The 16253-nt window shown below is 35.3% G+C and overlaps 1 protein-coding gene across 1 annotated transcript in view; it reads right to left on the bottom strand.

Moving 5' to 3' along the window:
• mib1 (E3 ubiquitin-protein ligase mind bomb 1) overlaps nt 1–16253 on the bottom strand; it is a 515003-nt gene that overhangs the window by 104892 nt on the left and 393858 nt on the right. Inside the window, exon 15 of the mRNA XM_090415624.1 lies at nt 11281–11454. Within this exon, the coding sequence (XP_090271750.1) occupies nt 11281–11454 (174 nt within the window). The remainder of the gene's footprint in view (nt 1–11280; nt 11455–16253) is intronic.

Raw genomic sequence — 16253 nt, 5'->3', positions numbered from 1 at the left:
TATGTGAAGATGTGCAGCTGTTTGCCAATGATGCAAAGTTGGAGCACTATAAGAAGCAGAGTACATGTTGTGACTTTGCAGAAGGATCTCAATGACTATCTGTGGGGAAGTGAGCATAGCTATCAGTTTAATGTTGCAAAGTGCAAGGTCTTGAAATTTGGTAGGCAAAGTTGGGATGCAACATATACAATTAATGGGAAAAATTTGAAAGAGCTGGAAGAAATGAGAGATCTAGGAATGATGGTGGACAAAGACTTGAAGTTTAGGAGTCACATTGTCCTAAAATTGTAAGAACATCCCAATGGATTATGTCAATAATGAAGAAGACATTGATATGCAGAAGCAAAGAGGCTGTGTTCAGGCCTCGTATGGACTACTGACTGCAGATTTGGTTGCCTAGTTTTCAAGGGGGGGGGGGATGAGGATGTATTGGAGAGGTTTACTATGTCAGTGTCAATTGTATGGAATGTGAGATATGAGGAGAGATTGAGAGAATGTAAGTTGCAGAGCCTTATGAATAGAAGAAGGAGAGGAGATATGATTGAGACATAGAAGTTGGTGAGGAGTTGTAACCAGATTAATGTGGAGGAGAGTTTCACAGAGTAGAGGGGAAACAAGGGTAGAACAAGAAGCCATCCCTGGGAGCTGTATAAGAAGGGTGTGAGCAGGGAAGTGAGAAGCAGGTTCTTTGCAGGTAGAGTGAATGCATTGGCTGAGTGTGAGTGTGGTGAGTGCAGAAACTGTGAATGGGTTTAAGGCACAGCTTGATGATTTTTTTGCATAAGAGTATGAACCTCCCACAATGAGTCCTTTGACTTCATGGAGGTCAGATGTTAATAATATTAAAAATTAAGATACTGGGAAGGAACTTTAAAGAGAAAATTAAGGAATGTATGAGAAGTGCCTCAAACGGTGTGGTCGTCAATTAAACAAAACAGGAAAGGAAGGATTAGCAAAACGCCAGCCTTTAAAAACATAATTTCTACAGTTGAGAAATAGTTTAAATGAAAGCCAGTGACAAAAATAAATTAATTAATTTTAAAAATAAATAATTAATTTTAAAAATAAATAATTAATTAAAGAAATAAGAAATAAATAAAAATAAATAAATAAATAAAAATAAATAAATAAATAAAAATCAACTCTTGAAGTGTTAGGAGTCAAAGTGCATAAAAAAAACAGAGACATCATCATCGCCATCAAATTCCAATGTACAGAATACTAAGAGAGTAGCACATGAAGAGTTTATATTATTACTAACTTCCAACTGACAATTTTCCACCAAATTAGTCTATTATCAGTTAAAATGCCAATACTGTCAGATCTTACATTTTGGTCTTCTACGGCACTTCTGACCCATCTACATTTTACTCTTCGTAGGCACTTCTAACTGCATCAACACAGCACCTTGATCTTCCTCTAGATCTCTTTTTCTGCCACCCAGGAATTAAACATTGGTTTTGCTAACCTTTCTTTTCCCATTCAGTTTAAATGGCCATATTATCTGATATTAGCTATGCTCATACATTTCTAAATGCAAACAATGTCAAGTTTTTAACTAATATTTTCATTTTAAATATGATTTTGCCATTACTGGCATCTGTTCATCTTCCTATTTTTCTCAGAATTCTCACATCTGTAATCGCCAGTCTTTAATCAAGTGTTTTATTTCTAACCCAGCTTTGCTCTCAGATCCGTAAGTCAAAACTGGTTTGAAATCTGTCTTATATAGTTCAGAGTTTTGACTAATTTCTCTTTTAGTCAGATAAATTTATTTATGTGGCTCCTTACCATACTAGTTTTGCATATTATATTACTTATTTCCATATTTAATTTGCCATCTTCACTTAAATTTATGCCTAAATAGCTGAAATGTTTTATTTGTTTAACAGGTTCTTTAGGTGCAATAAATAAATGTAACTGATATTTTCAACATCCCAATCTATTTTCCTAGCCTTTTGTTTTTTATTGCTTATTTTCATACTAAATTTGTTACAGTAGTTATTAAATTCGGTTGGGAATCTTGCACACATGTACAGGATTTATTTAAGAATATAAGATCATCTGCATGAAGTAAAGAGATGAAATTAACAACTCCAATTTTGATATGCCAATTTCCTCTATGATTTATATAAATAAAGAATAACAGTTTGTGCACCTTCCCCTCTCACAAACCTGATTTTACATCACATTATTATGCTGTAATTCTTTCAATTCTAAGTGCTGACTTACAACTCAAATAGGGAGTATGTATTTTTTGACAGTATTCCGTTTACACCTATAATTACAATATTTTGAACAACATTCTCTTGGCAACTTGTCATATACCTTTTCCAGATGTATAAAACTTAAATACAGATCCTTGTTATATTCCCATGATTTCTCAATTATTTCACTCAAATGAAATTCTGATATTTACAATCTCTGTTTGGCTCCGAGCCTAGCTTGTTTCTTCTCCATGTTTCCTTTCACAATTTTTCTTAACCCCCTTCTTAGATATGCTTTCATAAATCTGACCTGGAACACTCAGTAGGAAAATTTTGTGGTTGCACAAATAAAATAAAATAAAAGTTGCACATAATGGCCTTGGCAAGAGACCATAAGGCTCAACTGACATTTTGACAGGAGGTGAGTTTGTAGCATTTGACCCTTTCAAAATCTAATGGTGTTTTTTCTTATTTTTCTTTTTCCACAACTCCTGTGATCTGTGACACAGGCAGTGTAATCAGCAGCTGGTGTTTTGGTTTAGTTTTTTTTCTTTTACTGCACTGACATACACATTTTTTGAGAACTGAGGATTGGATAGAGGCTGTGGAATTTGGGTATAATAAGGGATGAAGGCCTTCATTCCTGTGAGGATGATTTCTATTATTTGGTCTGAGATGGAGGTTATCCCATTTTGAACCCCTCGTAAAAAGGAACATAAGACTGAGAACTGTTGAGTGAATTAATGTTGATTAATTTTAACGGTATAGATGAGAACAGAGATTGATAAGAAAATAACTATTTATTAACTTATTGCTGGTATTCTATCCAGCATCTTCAGAGCACAAAAACAATCTGGTATAACAATGGGACTAGTTTGAACAATTGTAACGTACAACACAAAGACTAAAGTCCTAATTAAGTGCCATCTATGTTAGAAAAAAAAAAAAAAAGAGAGAAAGCAGGTATTAGTTAGGTCTTAAGATGACTGTCTCCTGAATCTTTGGCAAATTTATACAGCCATACTTGTTGAGGTTTGGAGTATGTTTCAAGTCTTCTGTTGATTCCAAGAACAATATCTGACTTATAAAAGCTTCTGTGCAGCACTTTTGTTTTTTCCCAATTGATTCTGTGTGCAGGGGATATCTAAAGCATGGTCTGCTAGACCTGACCGCCATAACGATAGCACCAGATGTATTTTTTATGTTCACTGAGACAGATGCCCACAGTTCTTCCTGTCTGTTCACAGTATGCTTGATCACACGAACAGGGCATTTCATAGACCTCCTGACATATGTCTGACATAAGTGAGTGTGTTCAGCAGTGAGAGCAATGTCACTGGAACAAATCGCTCTAGCTTTGTGGGTTAGTGTTTTGGTGATACCATACTGTTGAGATGGGTGATGGTGTGATTATTTGTGTAAATATCTCCCAGTATGTGTGGGTTTTCTATAAACCGAGAATGATAAGGTACCATCTGAGAGACGTGTGATTAGTGTAATTAGAAGAAACACACGTATAAACCACAGTGAAAATTATTTAATTGTAAATATTTCATTCTAAGTATCTTAGGAAATCATCAGTACAGTATTTAAACAAAATTAGGAATAACATACAGTTAGGGCACATGATTACAATAGAATCTCATGAAAACGTGCATAACGTGCTAAAATAGTACAAAAAAAAAAAAAAAAAAAAGCTAATTATTTAGCACAATTTTGTATGATAATTTCCCATGCTTTAGGAGCCGACATTAACAACAGCAAGGAGCCCCATTTTTGATATCAGGTTTAATACCATTTTCCTTCATAATGTAATCGATATAGATAATGAATAACAGAGATTATTATGTACATCCTTGTCTGACACCAGATTTAACATTAAACCATCTCCCTGTACTTCCTTCAATTCTAACTACTGACTTACAACTTAAATAAAGACTAAGTAATGTTTGATATAATGATCCACTGACACCATACAACTGTAGCGTATTGAATAGCTTCTCTCTTGAAACCTTGTCATATGCCTTTTCCAGATCGACAAAACTTAAATACAGATCTTTGTTATATTCCCATGACTTTTCAACTATTTGTTGTAAAGTGAATATCTGATCCTGACAGCCTCTACTTAGCCTGAATCCAGCTTGTTCCTCAAGCTTCTCTTCCACAATCCTTCTCAAACGTTTCTCAAGTATACCTGCATATATCTTACCTGGAACACTCAGTAATGAAATGCCTCTGTAATTCTCATATTCAGTTTTATTTCCCTTTTTATATATGGGTACTATGAGAGCTCTACTCCAATCATCTGGAATTCGTCCTTCTGTCCAGGCCCTCTGAACTGTGCAGTGTAGCCACTGTAAAACCTTTATACCTCCATACTTGAGCATTTCTGGTCTAATATCATCTACTCCAGCTGGATTTCCACATTTCAAGTCTTTGATGGCTTTTTCTACTTCAAGCATGGATATGTATTCCTGATTACATCCCTAGTCAGTGTTTTTTTATCACTGTGCTGTCATCACTGCTAGTTTCATTTAGCAATTTTTCGAATTACTCCATACTTCAAGGATAACTTTTTTTCTAGTTTTCATATTACCTTTATCATCTCTAATCCCTTTTACAGCACTCTTTCCTCCATTTCTGAGCTTCTTCAACAACCTTCAGAATATCTTACCACCTTCTTGATATTTATTTTCTATGTTCTTACCAAAGTCTTCCCATAACTTCTGTTTAGCTAGTTTTACACAGTGTTCAGGTTTCTTACATTTGTCTCTGTATTCTCTAAGAGCACAAGCTGACTTATTTGCCAGGAACTTTTGATATGCTTTCTTCTTTTCCTTCACTGCCTCTTTAACTTCCTGTGTTGTGTCCACCAGAGAGTTATGATTTTTCTATCCTTGCAGACAACCTCACCACATGCCTCTCTGGCAGAATCAATGTTTTCTTCAGAGCTTGCCACTGAATCTCCAAGGTTTGATTCCTGTTCTCAAACTCTTTCATAATGTTTGTATATTTTAGTCTACAGTTCACATCTGAGAGCTGCTCAACTTTTATTCATTTTAAAACTTTCTTACATGTTCTTCTTTTCAATATGAAATTCAATTTTATCCTGCTTAAGACTAAATGCTGATCACTTCCAATTTCAAATCCTCAGTATACTCTAGTGTCCAGCACCATAGATAAAACATCACTATCAACAATAATATAGTCAATGAGACTTTTCTTATTCCTTACCTCTTCTCTCCATGTGAATTTGTGCATATTTTTATGTTGGAACATGGTGTTAGTAATAACCAGTCCATGTCCTAAGCAGAAATCCAACAAGTATTTGCCATTATTATTAGCTTTGCTCTTTTCTCCAAATTTTCCCAAAGTATTTTTGTATGTCTGACAATCATTTCCTACTCTGCTATTTAGATCCCCAACAAGGGCCAACTTTCATTTTTCATTGTGTCAGTTGCATTTTCTAAAGCCCCAAAAAATTCCCTCACTTCTACCTTAGGAGAACCTTCTGTGAGACCATAGACACAAATAAGTTCTCATTGTCCAGTTCCCCATTCTGATATTTGCCCACATCACTCTACTTGAAATTGCCTGCCATTCAAGAAGATTAGCCTCATATTTAGTGTTGAATACTATGGCTACTCCTCCTTTTCCTTGATTGTCATCGCCTGAATAAAACATTTTGTATTAATTGCTCAGAAAGAGCTCACCAGTTTTGGTCTTTTTTGTTACTTGATTATAAAAAGTAAGCAAATTACTAAGCACTATTCTTCACATTCTTACTAAGACCTACCCTTCACAAAACCATGTTGTCCCTTATAGAGTATATCATATTCCCATCAACCCAGTCCTGAATTGTCTTTTACCAATTTTTCGAATATATATATATATATATATATATATATATATATATATAGCTTTAAAAAATAAAGCACACTATTATTCCTATTTCTCTACAAGTAAAATATTGCAGGTATTTAGCCATAATTTTTTGTAAAGATCGTACAAATTAAATATGGAATAGATAACAGAATATGCAGAGTTGATATGGTAGAGAGCAAGATTTTATTTTTATTTATTGTATGATGATAAAATACAGTGAGAAACATGATACACCAATGTAACAGATATATGACAATTAAAAAAACCACATAAAAGAAAGTTTTACAAAGAAATTTTCAATTTTTCAAGCCAGTTTTTATAGCTTCTGTTGTAATATTATGTATATCTTGTACAGTGCCCTCAAAAGCATATATCAGGCAGTCCAGTAAAATATGGTCAATAGTTTAAGAGTGATAGTCACAGTCACAAGCAGGAGAGTCGGTCCAATTCCATTTATGTAGATGGTGTTTACAACTGCCATATCCAGTTCTAATGTGGTTTAAGGTTGTCTAAAGATGATGTGGTAGTCCAAATCCAGGCAGTTTAGATGTAGGGTCCATTATAGCTAATCTGGGATTGTTATAATGTTGGTGCAATTCATCTTTCCCTCTATCAGTCAAGTTGAAGGATTCGCCTATTAATTCCTTTCTGTTTTCCAACTAGGATTTCTTGATTTCATTAAAACTTCTTCTTATTGTGCTATCTTCTATCGAAGGTCAGCGACCATCTTGGCAAACAAACTGCGCTCTTGTGCTAATCTGAGCAGTTGTGCACTGCTCTCTCCTGTCCACGTCTTCATGTTGTCAAACCATGATATTCTTTTTCTTCCTCTAGTTCCTTTGCCATCAATTCTTCCTATCAAAATAGTTTGTAGAAGTTGGTATTTGCTGTTTCTCATGATGTGGCCAAGATATGATGTTTTTCGTTTCTTGATTATTTGTACAAGATGTTTAGCTTTGCCAATGGATTTTAAGACATCTTCATTGGTAATTTTTTCTGTCCATGATATCTTTAGCATTCTTCTGTATAGCCACATCTCAAAGGCTTCGATTTTCTTGATGGTTGTTGCCTTCAATGTCCATGTTTCAACTCCATAGAGCAGAATAGACCACACGTAGCATTTCAGCATTCGGCATCTGACTTCCATGTTTAGGTCTTTATTGCAGAATAGTGTTTTCATTTTCATGAAGGACTGCCGTGCAACTTCAATTCTTGTCTTTATATCTATTTCTGGATCCCACTGTTCATTAAGCCAGCAACCAAGATATTTATATCTTGACACTTGATCAATATTTTTCCCACTGAGTGTCAGTTTCATTGATGAGGCTGGATGTTTTCTGATGATCATGTATTTTGTCTTGTTGATGTTTATATTTATTTCCATTCTTTGGCTTTCTATGTATATGCTGTCAATGAGTTTTTGGAGATCCATAATATTATCTGCAATTAGCACAGTGTCATCTGCATATCGAAGGTTGTTAACAATCTTTCCATTTATTGTGATTCCCTCTGAACATTCTTCCAATGCTTTTTTAAAGATTACCTCTGCATATATGTTGAACAGGAGTGGTGAGAGCACACATCCTTGTCTCACTCCTCTTTTGATGTTAATATCACTGGTGGTAATGTTGTCTAATTGAACGGTAGCTGACTGATTCCAATACAGATTTGTTATTAGTCTTATGTCTTGTTCATCTAGCCTTATTTGTTGAAGGACTTCTATTAAGTTAGTGTGTCTGACTTTGTCAAATGCTTTTTCAAAATCTATGAAACACATAAAGACAGATTTCTGTTTTTCTATGCATTTTTGTATCAATATTTGGGTACAGAAAAGGGCCTCTCTAGTACCAAAACCATTCCGAAAGCCGAATTGTGTTTCACTTAGAGTTTCTTCACTTTTTCTATAAATACGATTCTGAATTACTTTCAAAAATATTTTTAATGTTTGGTTCATTAGACTAATAAGTCGGAAGTCACCACAGGAATTCACTTTGGGTTTCTTTGGGACAGTGATAAATGTAGATTTGAGCCAATCTGATGGAAATTCATCACTTTCATATATTTTATTAAATAGTTTTTCAAGAAGTTTGATGTTATCTGGTTCTATTAATTTTAAAAATTCTGTTTGCACACCATCTGGTCCACTGGCTTTTCCTGTTTTACTTGTTCGTATAGCATTCTCTATTTCGCATTTCATGATTTCTGGTCCTTGAATGTTATCTTTTATATTTATAGGCTTCTGTCTAGTATCATTGAAAAGATCTGTTACATATTTTATCCAAATCTGTGTTTTATTCTCTTCTTCTAGAACTATTTTTTCATTTTCGTCTCTTAGAGACACTATTTGCTTTTTCCTCAGTTTTCCAGAAATTTTGTTGATATTCTTATACAGATTGAAATTATCATGTTTCTTCTGAAGCAGTTCAATTTCAGTACATAAATTTTTCATCCAATTTTCCTTGGCTTCTTTTATTTTTTTCTTGATGATGTTATGTGTTTCTGTATACCTGGCAAGGTCTTTGTTTTTGTACATTCTTCTTGTATCAATAAGAGAAAGAATCTCATCTGTCATCCATTCCTGTTGTTTTATATTATTCACATAACCTACTTCTTCAATACTTGTTGTTACGATGGCATTCTTTAAGCTATTCCAAAGAGATTTCACACTTTTATTTTCTCCTATGTTAATCTGTTGTAATAGCAGGTTAAGCTGTGTCTTGGCACTTTTATTTATGTTCGGGTCTTTCAGTTTTTCTACATCAATTTTCTTTTTCTTCTTTTGTGATTTTTTAGCTGATTTTAATCTAAGACGTACTTCTGCAACTATGGGATTGTGGTCTGATGAGATATCTGCTCCAGGATAAGTCTTTGCACTCTTTATACTACTGTGGAATCTTTTATTTATCAGTATATAATCAATTTGATTTCTGACAATGTTATGTTGGTTATCTTGAGGCGATTTCCAAGTGTACAGTCTTCTGGGTGGAAGTTTAAACCAGGTATTTGCTATTGTTAGATCTTCTTCCTGACAGAACTGGACTAGGTGATCTCCTCTGTCATTTCTGGTGCCTAAACCATGTTCGCCAACAATTTCTCCATCACCCCCTCTTCCCACTTTTGCATTGAAGTCACCCATCACTATGTTTATATCATGTTTCTTTGTTAGGTTTTTAATCTCTTTTAGATGTTCATAAAACTCTTCAACAACTTCTTCACTTTTGTCAGCTGTGGGTGCATAAGCTTGGATGATATTTATGTTAATGGGGTTTCCCTTAAGTTGTAACAGCATTATCCTTTCAGAAAATGGAATCCATTCATTAAAACTAGGATTTTGTATGTCTTTGTGGATAGGTAGGTTAACATTGTTGGTTAAATTTGTCCATAATTAGCAAGAACTGCTTTTCTGTGTAAGTTAGGAGGTGTGATGCTACTGATGACGGGGAGTCAATAATTTGGTGTAGACCTTATAGTTCCTGTTATTATTCTCATCGTTTAAGTTGGGTGTCCACCTTAGAAGTACGAACACTGTTGAGCCAAACTGGGGAGCTGTACACTGCAGTTGAATAAACCAAGACCAAAGCTAAAGGATGTAAGGCTTCAGCATCTGCACCCCAAGTTGAACTAGCCAGCTTCTGCATTATGTTATTATGAGTTTTTATTTTCTGAGCTACTTTCATTAGGTGTTCATTAAAGGTGAGTGTTCTATCTAGGGTAATACCTAAATATTTAGGTGTATTGTTAAAGTTCAGTAATGTATCTCTGAAGAAGACAGTAGGTTTGAAATTAACGTGATGGTTATTAAGATGGAAGATAGACACTTCAGTTTTTGATAGGTTTGGGTTTAGATACCACTGTTTGAAATATGAGTCCAGAATTTTCAAATCATATGTAATTATTTTTTCAGCTTTTCATTAAATTTAGTGCTTTGTGTGATTATTGTAGGGTCGTCTGCATAAGCAAATGTCCTTGAACTGGTTTGAGGGAGCCCATAAATATATAAATCAAACAACAATGGAGATAGTACAGAGGCTTGAGGGAGTCCATTATTAAGCTTGCATGGTCGACATTTTGAAATGCCTGCAAATACTTGTATCCATCTATTATTAAGCATGTTGTTCAATAAGTTGGCAAGTGTTCTACATGGAATCATCTTCAGAAATTTAAATAGCAGGCCCTTTCTCCATACTATGTCATATGCTGATGTTAAGTCAATAAATACAGCAACAGATTTCAGATGTCTCTCAAAGCCATTCTCAATCATGATATAAGAGCCAGTACTTGTTCAAAACATCCTATTCCTGGTCTGAAGCCTGCTTACTCAGGAGGTTGTTTATGATGGAAGATATTCTGTTGTATATAATCCTTTCCATAGTATGAGTGTTAGCCATAGCTCTTATGAGTAACATTCATAAGAGCTGTGGGTCAGTAGCTAGCTCCTAGTGATGGATCTTTACCTGGTTTTAGAATGGTTATTATTTTTTTTTTTTTTTTGTTCTTCTAAAAAGAGAGGGAAGATTTCCTGAAACCAAGATGTTATTATATAGGCTGGCTAACCATTTTATGATATTCTTGCCACAATTTTTAAGAAATTCTGGAAAAATTTCATCTTGTCCAGCAGCTTTGCCATTTTTAAGTATTTTGATAGCCTCATTTACTTCTTCAATGGTAAACGGTAGGGTTTAGTTTTAAGATGTCTTCAATTTCAACAGTTGTGCGTAGATGTCTTTTACAGACTGGCGATCATAAGGGTGTTTAGAAGTCACAACTATATGTTCTGCCTTTTTTCAACATTAATAGATTGCTTTCTCTTGGATGCTGTTGCACTAGGATCCAATCTCTGCAATTTTATATTCTAACATTTAAAAATGATATTATATCATAGATTGTTTGCAATGACATTTTGATGTTCAATGAATTTTGTAAAGTGGTATTTATTCCATGATGGATTTTTTATGGATTAATTTTATAAAAATAATACCATTACAATATGAAATGAAAAGAACAGAAAAACAACAGAAAAATAAAGCTTTGTTATATCAAGAAATTTTATATTATTTTTAAAAATTATCATTTATCACAATAAGCCTTTCAGAAAATCTATAAACATATACCAAAAAACACAGTTCAAATATTTATCTCAAAAAACTATAGTTCTATATTATCAAACCTTTGATTTTTTAAAACAAACCTCAGAGGTGCCGCATACAGGTCCTGCTTCATTGCTGTTTCCCACTTTGCTGACATCTTGCATATCTTGAAGTTGCCGCAACTGAGATAATGTATGATGGCGAAGTGCTTCGTGCAGTGGCGTATCTCCATCTTTGTCAGGAATATTTAAATTACAGCCTTCCCGAACAAGTAACTTAAAAATTAATGACATAATTTAAAATTACATTTGAAGCCATGACCGCAATACAAATAGCTAAAAAAATAGTAAAAAAATAAAATAAATAATAATAATAATAATAAGCTATTCTAAGTTTGTGAAATTAAATTAAATTATACATTTATTTTTAAAAATACATTATATAGCACTTAAGAGGGTGAAGAACTACACACACACACACACACACACACACACACACACACACACACACACACACACACACACACACACACACACACACACACACACACAGGGCTCGATAAACATGCATGCCCATTTGCACACAGCAAGTAGATCTAGCTGATAAATAGCTACAGATAGGAGACAAAACTGAATATTTTTATTTGATTTAAAAAAAAAAAAACCCTTCTCCAACAATGGTGCAGCACCATAAATCACTTTATGAAACACCTATTGACTTTTAGGACATGTCATTAAAACATGCGAGAGGAGATTCTTGGGCAAGTACACATACCAACCACTGAATTAGAAATCTTTCTGCAGATGCATGTAAATATCATACAGTGTATATGCAAGATACTTGGTCAAGTGCATTACTATGTCTTATAGGCAACTATTTCAGAATGCTGCTGGTCAGTAATCATCGATCATAATGGGAAAAACAAAGGATCTTTTGAAGTTCAATAAAGGGCTTATTGTGGGTGCTGGCTAGCTGGAACTACAATTTTGAAAACAGCAGAGCTGACTGGTTTTTTTAATCAGTGGAAAAATAACTCACATTGCTTGTCTAAAGATGCGTAACTGTGATCCTAAAACAGTCTGTCAGGAATGATATTGCTGTCATCTGAGGATCCTTGTATGGAAAAACAGAATTTCCTGTGTGCAGCAATTGACCAAAGCATTTAATGAAGGCTGTTCTCAATCCATATTTTACCAAACTATGTGTAGCGAATTAAAGAGGATTGGTATTGGCAGTCGCATGCCTATATGGAAACAACTGATTTCTGCAAAGACCAGAATGTTCATCTACACTGGTGTCAGGAACAATGTAACTGAATGCTGGAAGCAATGAACCCAGCCTGTCTTGAAAACACAACTCAGTTTTGAACATGGTGTCATGGTGCGGGGTATTTTCTGTTAGTACAGAATGGATCCCATGATATTGTTGGAAGGTTGGTTGTCATCCAAGGAATATCTGACATTGTTGTTAATAGAGTCCATCCTGCAATGCAGACTTTTTATCCAGCTGGTGATAGTTGTTTCATGGACGACAATGCTACTGTCCATCATGTAAGAACTGTTCAGCAGTGGTTTAGCGAGAATGACAGTGACTTCCACACACACACTTTCCTGGCCACCACAAAGCCTGGATCTGAACCCCATTGAGACATGTTAGAAAAACAGATCTGGGAGCAAAGTCCTCTTCCATCAAATTTGAGCCAGTTAAAGGGCTGTCTGGTGAATGCCTGGTATGTTGTAGATGTATATGCAATTCAACACCTTGTGGAATCCATGCCAAACTGCATATGTGATGTATTTCTGGCTAAAGGATGTCCAACATGGTATTAAATCAAAGTTTCGAATTCAGTGGCCAGTACAAGTCTATTTTTTTGGCAGGATGAGTAGGCTTTGCATAATTTGCTGGGCACTATATAGGTTATTCAAAATGAAGGAGCAGATTGTACTTGCTTATAAATTCTTTCTTTCCAGCAATACAAACATAAGTTATATGTCACCTGACAGGAAAATTGTCAGGCACTCCATGTATGTACCTCCTATAATATGACACAAAAAGATAGTCCAATTTTTGCAGGAGGTTTTGTAACTGGTCGACAGTTATTGAATTCACTGCTCCTACAATTCAATACTACAGTTCTTGGGGTATGATGGAATAGGGGTGGCACATAAATGGAATTTTTAGCGAATACCCAAAGATAAAAATTGTAAGGAGGGTCAGGTCTGGGGACCTGGATATCCAACTTGCACAGCACAAGATCATCTGTCCCACTTCAACCCATCCAGCAGTTAGGAAGATGAGATAATTATGGACATTATGGTGAAAGTGAGGCAGCACCTCACTTTCACCATAATGCATGGTTTCCTCATTTCCTTCATTTCCTCATCTTGCACGGAAATGAAGTCAGCAGAGTCGTCTTCAAGTTGAGGGAACAAACAGCTCTGTAACATATCGAGGTATGACATCCCTGTTACTGTTGCCTGAACAAAGAAAAAAAGGCCAATAAATTTTCCTGTGAGAAATGGTACAAAACACGTTCACCTTTGGCGAGTTTCTTTTATGTTCAATGTTTGCAAATGGGTGTTCTGTCACCCATATTCTCATATGATAAATTGGAGAATGTAGGTATTGTTATCCTACATTTTTGCACAATCTAACTTTTTTTTTTTGTCCCTGCCTTTCATCTGTAATCATTTCCTGGGAACATGCCATACCATTGTTTGAGGAATTCCTACTTCCTTGCTTGCACAGCTTGTGGATTTTCTTGGGATGCATACGCATATTTATCGAATTCTTTCAACATTAACTTAGGAAACACGTGAACAACCCAGACTTTTTCCTTTACAGATACATCCCCTCTTCTTGAAATTTTTTGAACAATGAGTAAATCTTATGATGAGAAGGTTCTTTCTTAAATTGAGTGTGGAATTTTCATTGAACCATAATTACGGAATTATCGTTTGCAAATTTGATAACACAAAGTGCTTCCTCTTGTGGATATATGCCATTTTTGTTGTTGCCATTGTTGCAAGCAACTGAAGGATCGATTTGTTTCAAGTGCTTACAGTGCAATCTAGTAGTAAGAGAATGCTACAGGAATATAGGAAAAAGTATACTCTCATCGTTTTCGTATCAAGTGACATATAAAACACGTTTGTTTTGTAGCACTGGAAATAAAAATTTTGCAAACAAGTATACAATCTGCTCCTTCGTTTTGAATAACCCTGTATATATACGCTATCCTGCCATAAATACTGTTACAACTTTTGCACATCCCCTGCACTGCCCACAGAATTGCACAAGCCCCATTCAGTTAGTTGCACTATGTGCAACAAACATTTGCATGTTTATCAGTAGAGAGAGAGAGAGAGAGAGAGAGAGAGTTGTCTAGCTGTATTGGTTAACATGCAGTGGGGAGATTAAGAGAACCATGTAGCTGCATTTCAGAAGGAAGGCCCCCCGTTGTTTTCGCCAGGGAACCAGGGCAAACAGCGAAAAGTCAGCTAGTGGAACAAATCTGAAAACAAACCCCAACTCAACATCACCAGAGTTAAAGATTGGTACTATCAACGTAAGAAGCATGAATGACAAAGATATGGAGCTAGCTGAGGAATTAGCTAAGTACCAGATTGACATAATAGGGGTGACTGAAACAAAAAAGACCAAAACTGGTGAGATCTTTCTGAGCAATAAATACAAAATGTTATATTCAGACAATGACAATCAAGGAAAAGAAGGAGTAGCCATAGTATTCAACACAAAATACGAGGCTAATCTTCATGAATGGCAGTCAGTCTCAAGTAGAGTAATGTGGGCAAATATGAGAATGGGGAACTGGACAATGAGACTTATTTGTGCCTATGGTCCCACAGAAGGTTCTAGTAAGGTAGAAGTGGAGGAATTTTTTGAGGCTTTAGAAAAAGCAACTGACACAATGAAAAATTGGTCCTTGTTGGGGATCTAAATAGCAGAGTAGGAAATGATTGTGAGACATACAAAAATATTTTGGGCAAATTTGGAGAAAAGAGCAAAGCTAATAATAATGGCAAATATCTGTTGGATTTCTGCTCAGGACATGGACTGGTTATTACTAACACCATGTTCCAACATAAAAATGTGCACAAATTCACATGGAGAGAAGAGGCAAGGAATAAGAAAAGTCTCATTGACTATGTTATTGTTGATAGTGATGATTTTTCCCTGGTGCAGGACACCAGAGTGTACAGAGGATTTGAAATTGGAAGTGATTACTATTTAGTCTTGAGCAGGATAAAATTGAATTTCATATTGAAAAGAATAACATGTAAGAAAGTTTTAAAGCGAATAAAAGTTGAACAGCTCTCAGATGTGAGCTGTAGACTAAAATACACAAAGATTATTGAAGAAAAAATGAAAGAGTTTGAGAACAGGAATCAAACCTTGGAGATTCAGTGGCAAACTCTGAAGAAAACATTGATTCATTCTGCCAGAGAGGCATGTGGTGAGGTTGTCTGTAAGGATAAAAAAATCAGAACTCCCTGGTGGACACAGAAAGTTAAAGAGGCAGTGAAGGAAAAGAAGAAAGCATACCAAAAGTTCCTGTCAAATAAGTCAGCTTGTGCTCTTAGAGAATATAGAGACAAATGCAAGAATGCTAAACACTGTGTAAAACTAGCTAAACAAAAGTCATGGGAAGACTTTGGCAAGAATATAGAAAATAAATATCAAGGTGGCAGCAAAATATTCTGGAGGTTGTTGAAGAAGCTTAAGAATGGAGGAAAGAGTGCTATAAAAGGAATTAGAGATGATAAAGGTGACATGAAAACGGGAGAAAAAGATATCCTTGAAGTATGGAGTAATTACTTTGAAAAACTGCTAAATGAAACAAGCAGTGATGACAGCACAGTGGTAAAAAACACTGACCAGGCATGCAGTCAGGAATACATATCCATACTTGAAGTAGAAAAAGCCATCAAAGGCTTGAAATGTGGAAAGGCAGCAGGAGTAGACGATATTCGACCAGAAATGCTGAAGTATGGTGGTATAAGAGTCTTACAGTGGCTGCACTGCATAGTTCAGAAAGCCTGGACAGACGGAC

This window comes from Typopeltis vanoorti, chromosome 3 (assembly GCF_054136105.1).
Source record: "Typopeltis vanoorti isolate ZY-2024b chromosome 3, IOZ_Tvanoo_1.0, whole genome shotgun sequence".
In the NCBI taxonomy this organism is placed as follows: domain Eukaryota; kingdom Metazoa; phylum Arthropoda; class Arachnida; order Uropygi; family Thelyphonidae; genus Typopeltis; species Typopeltis vanoorti.
This window is presented reverse-complemented; position numbering and strand designations above follow the sequence as displayed.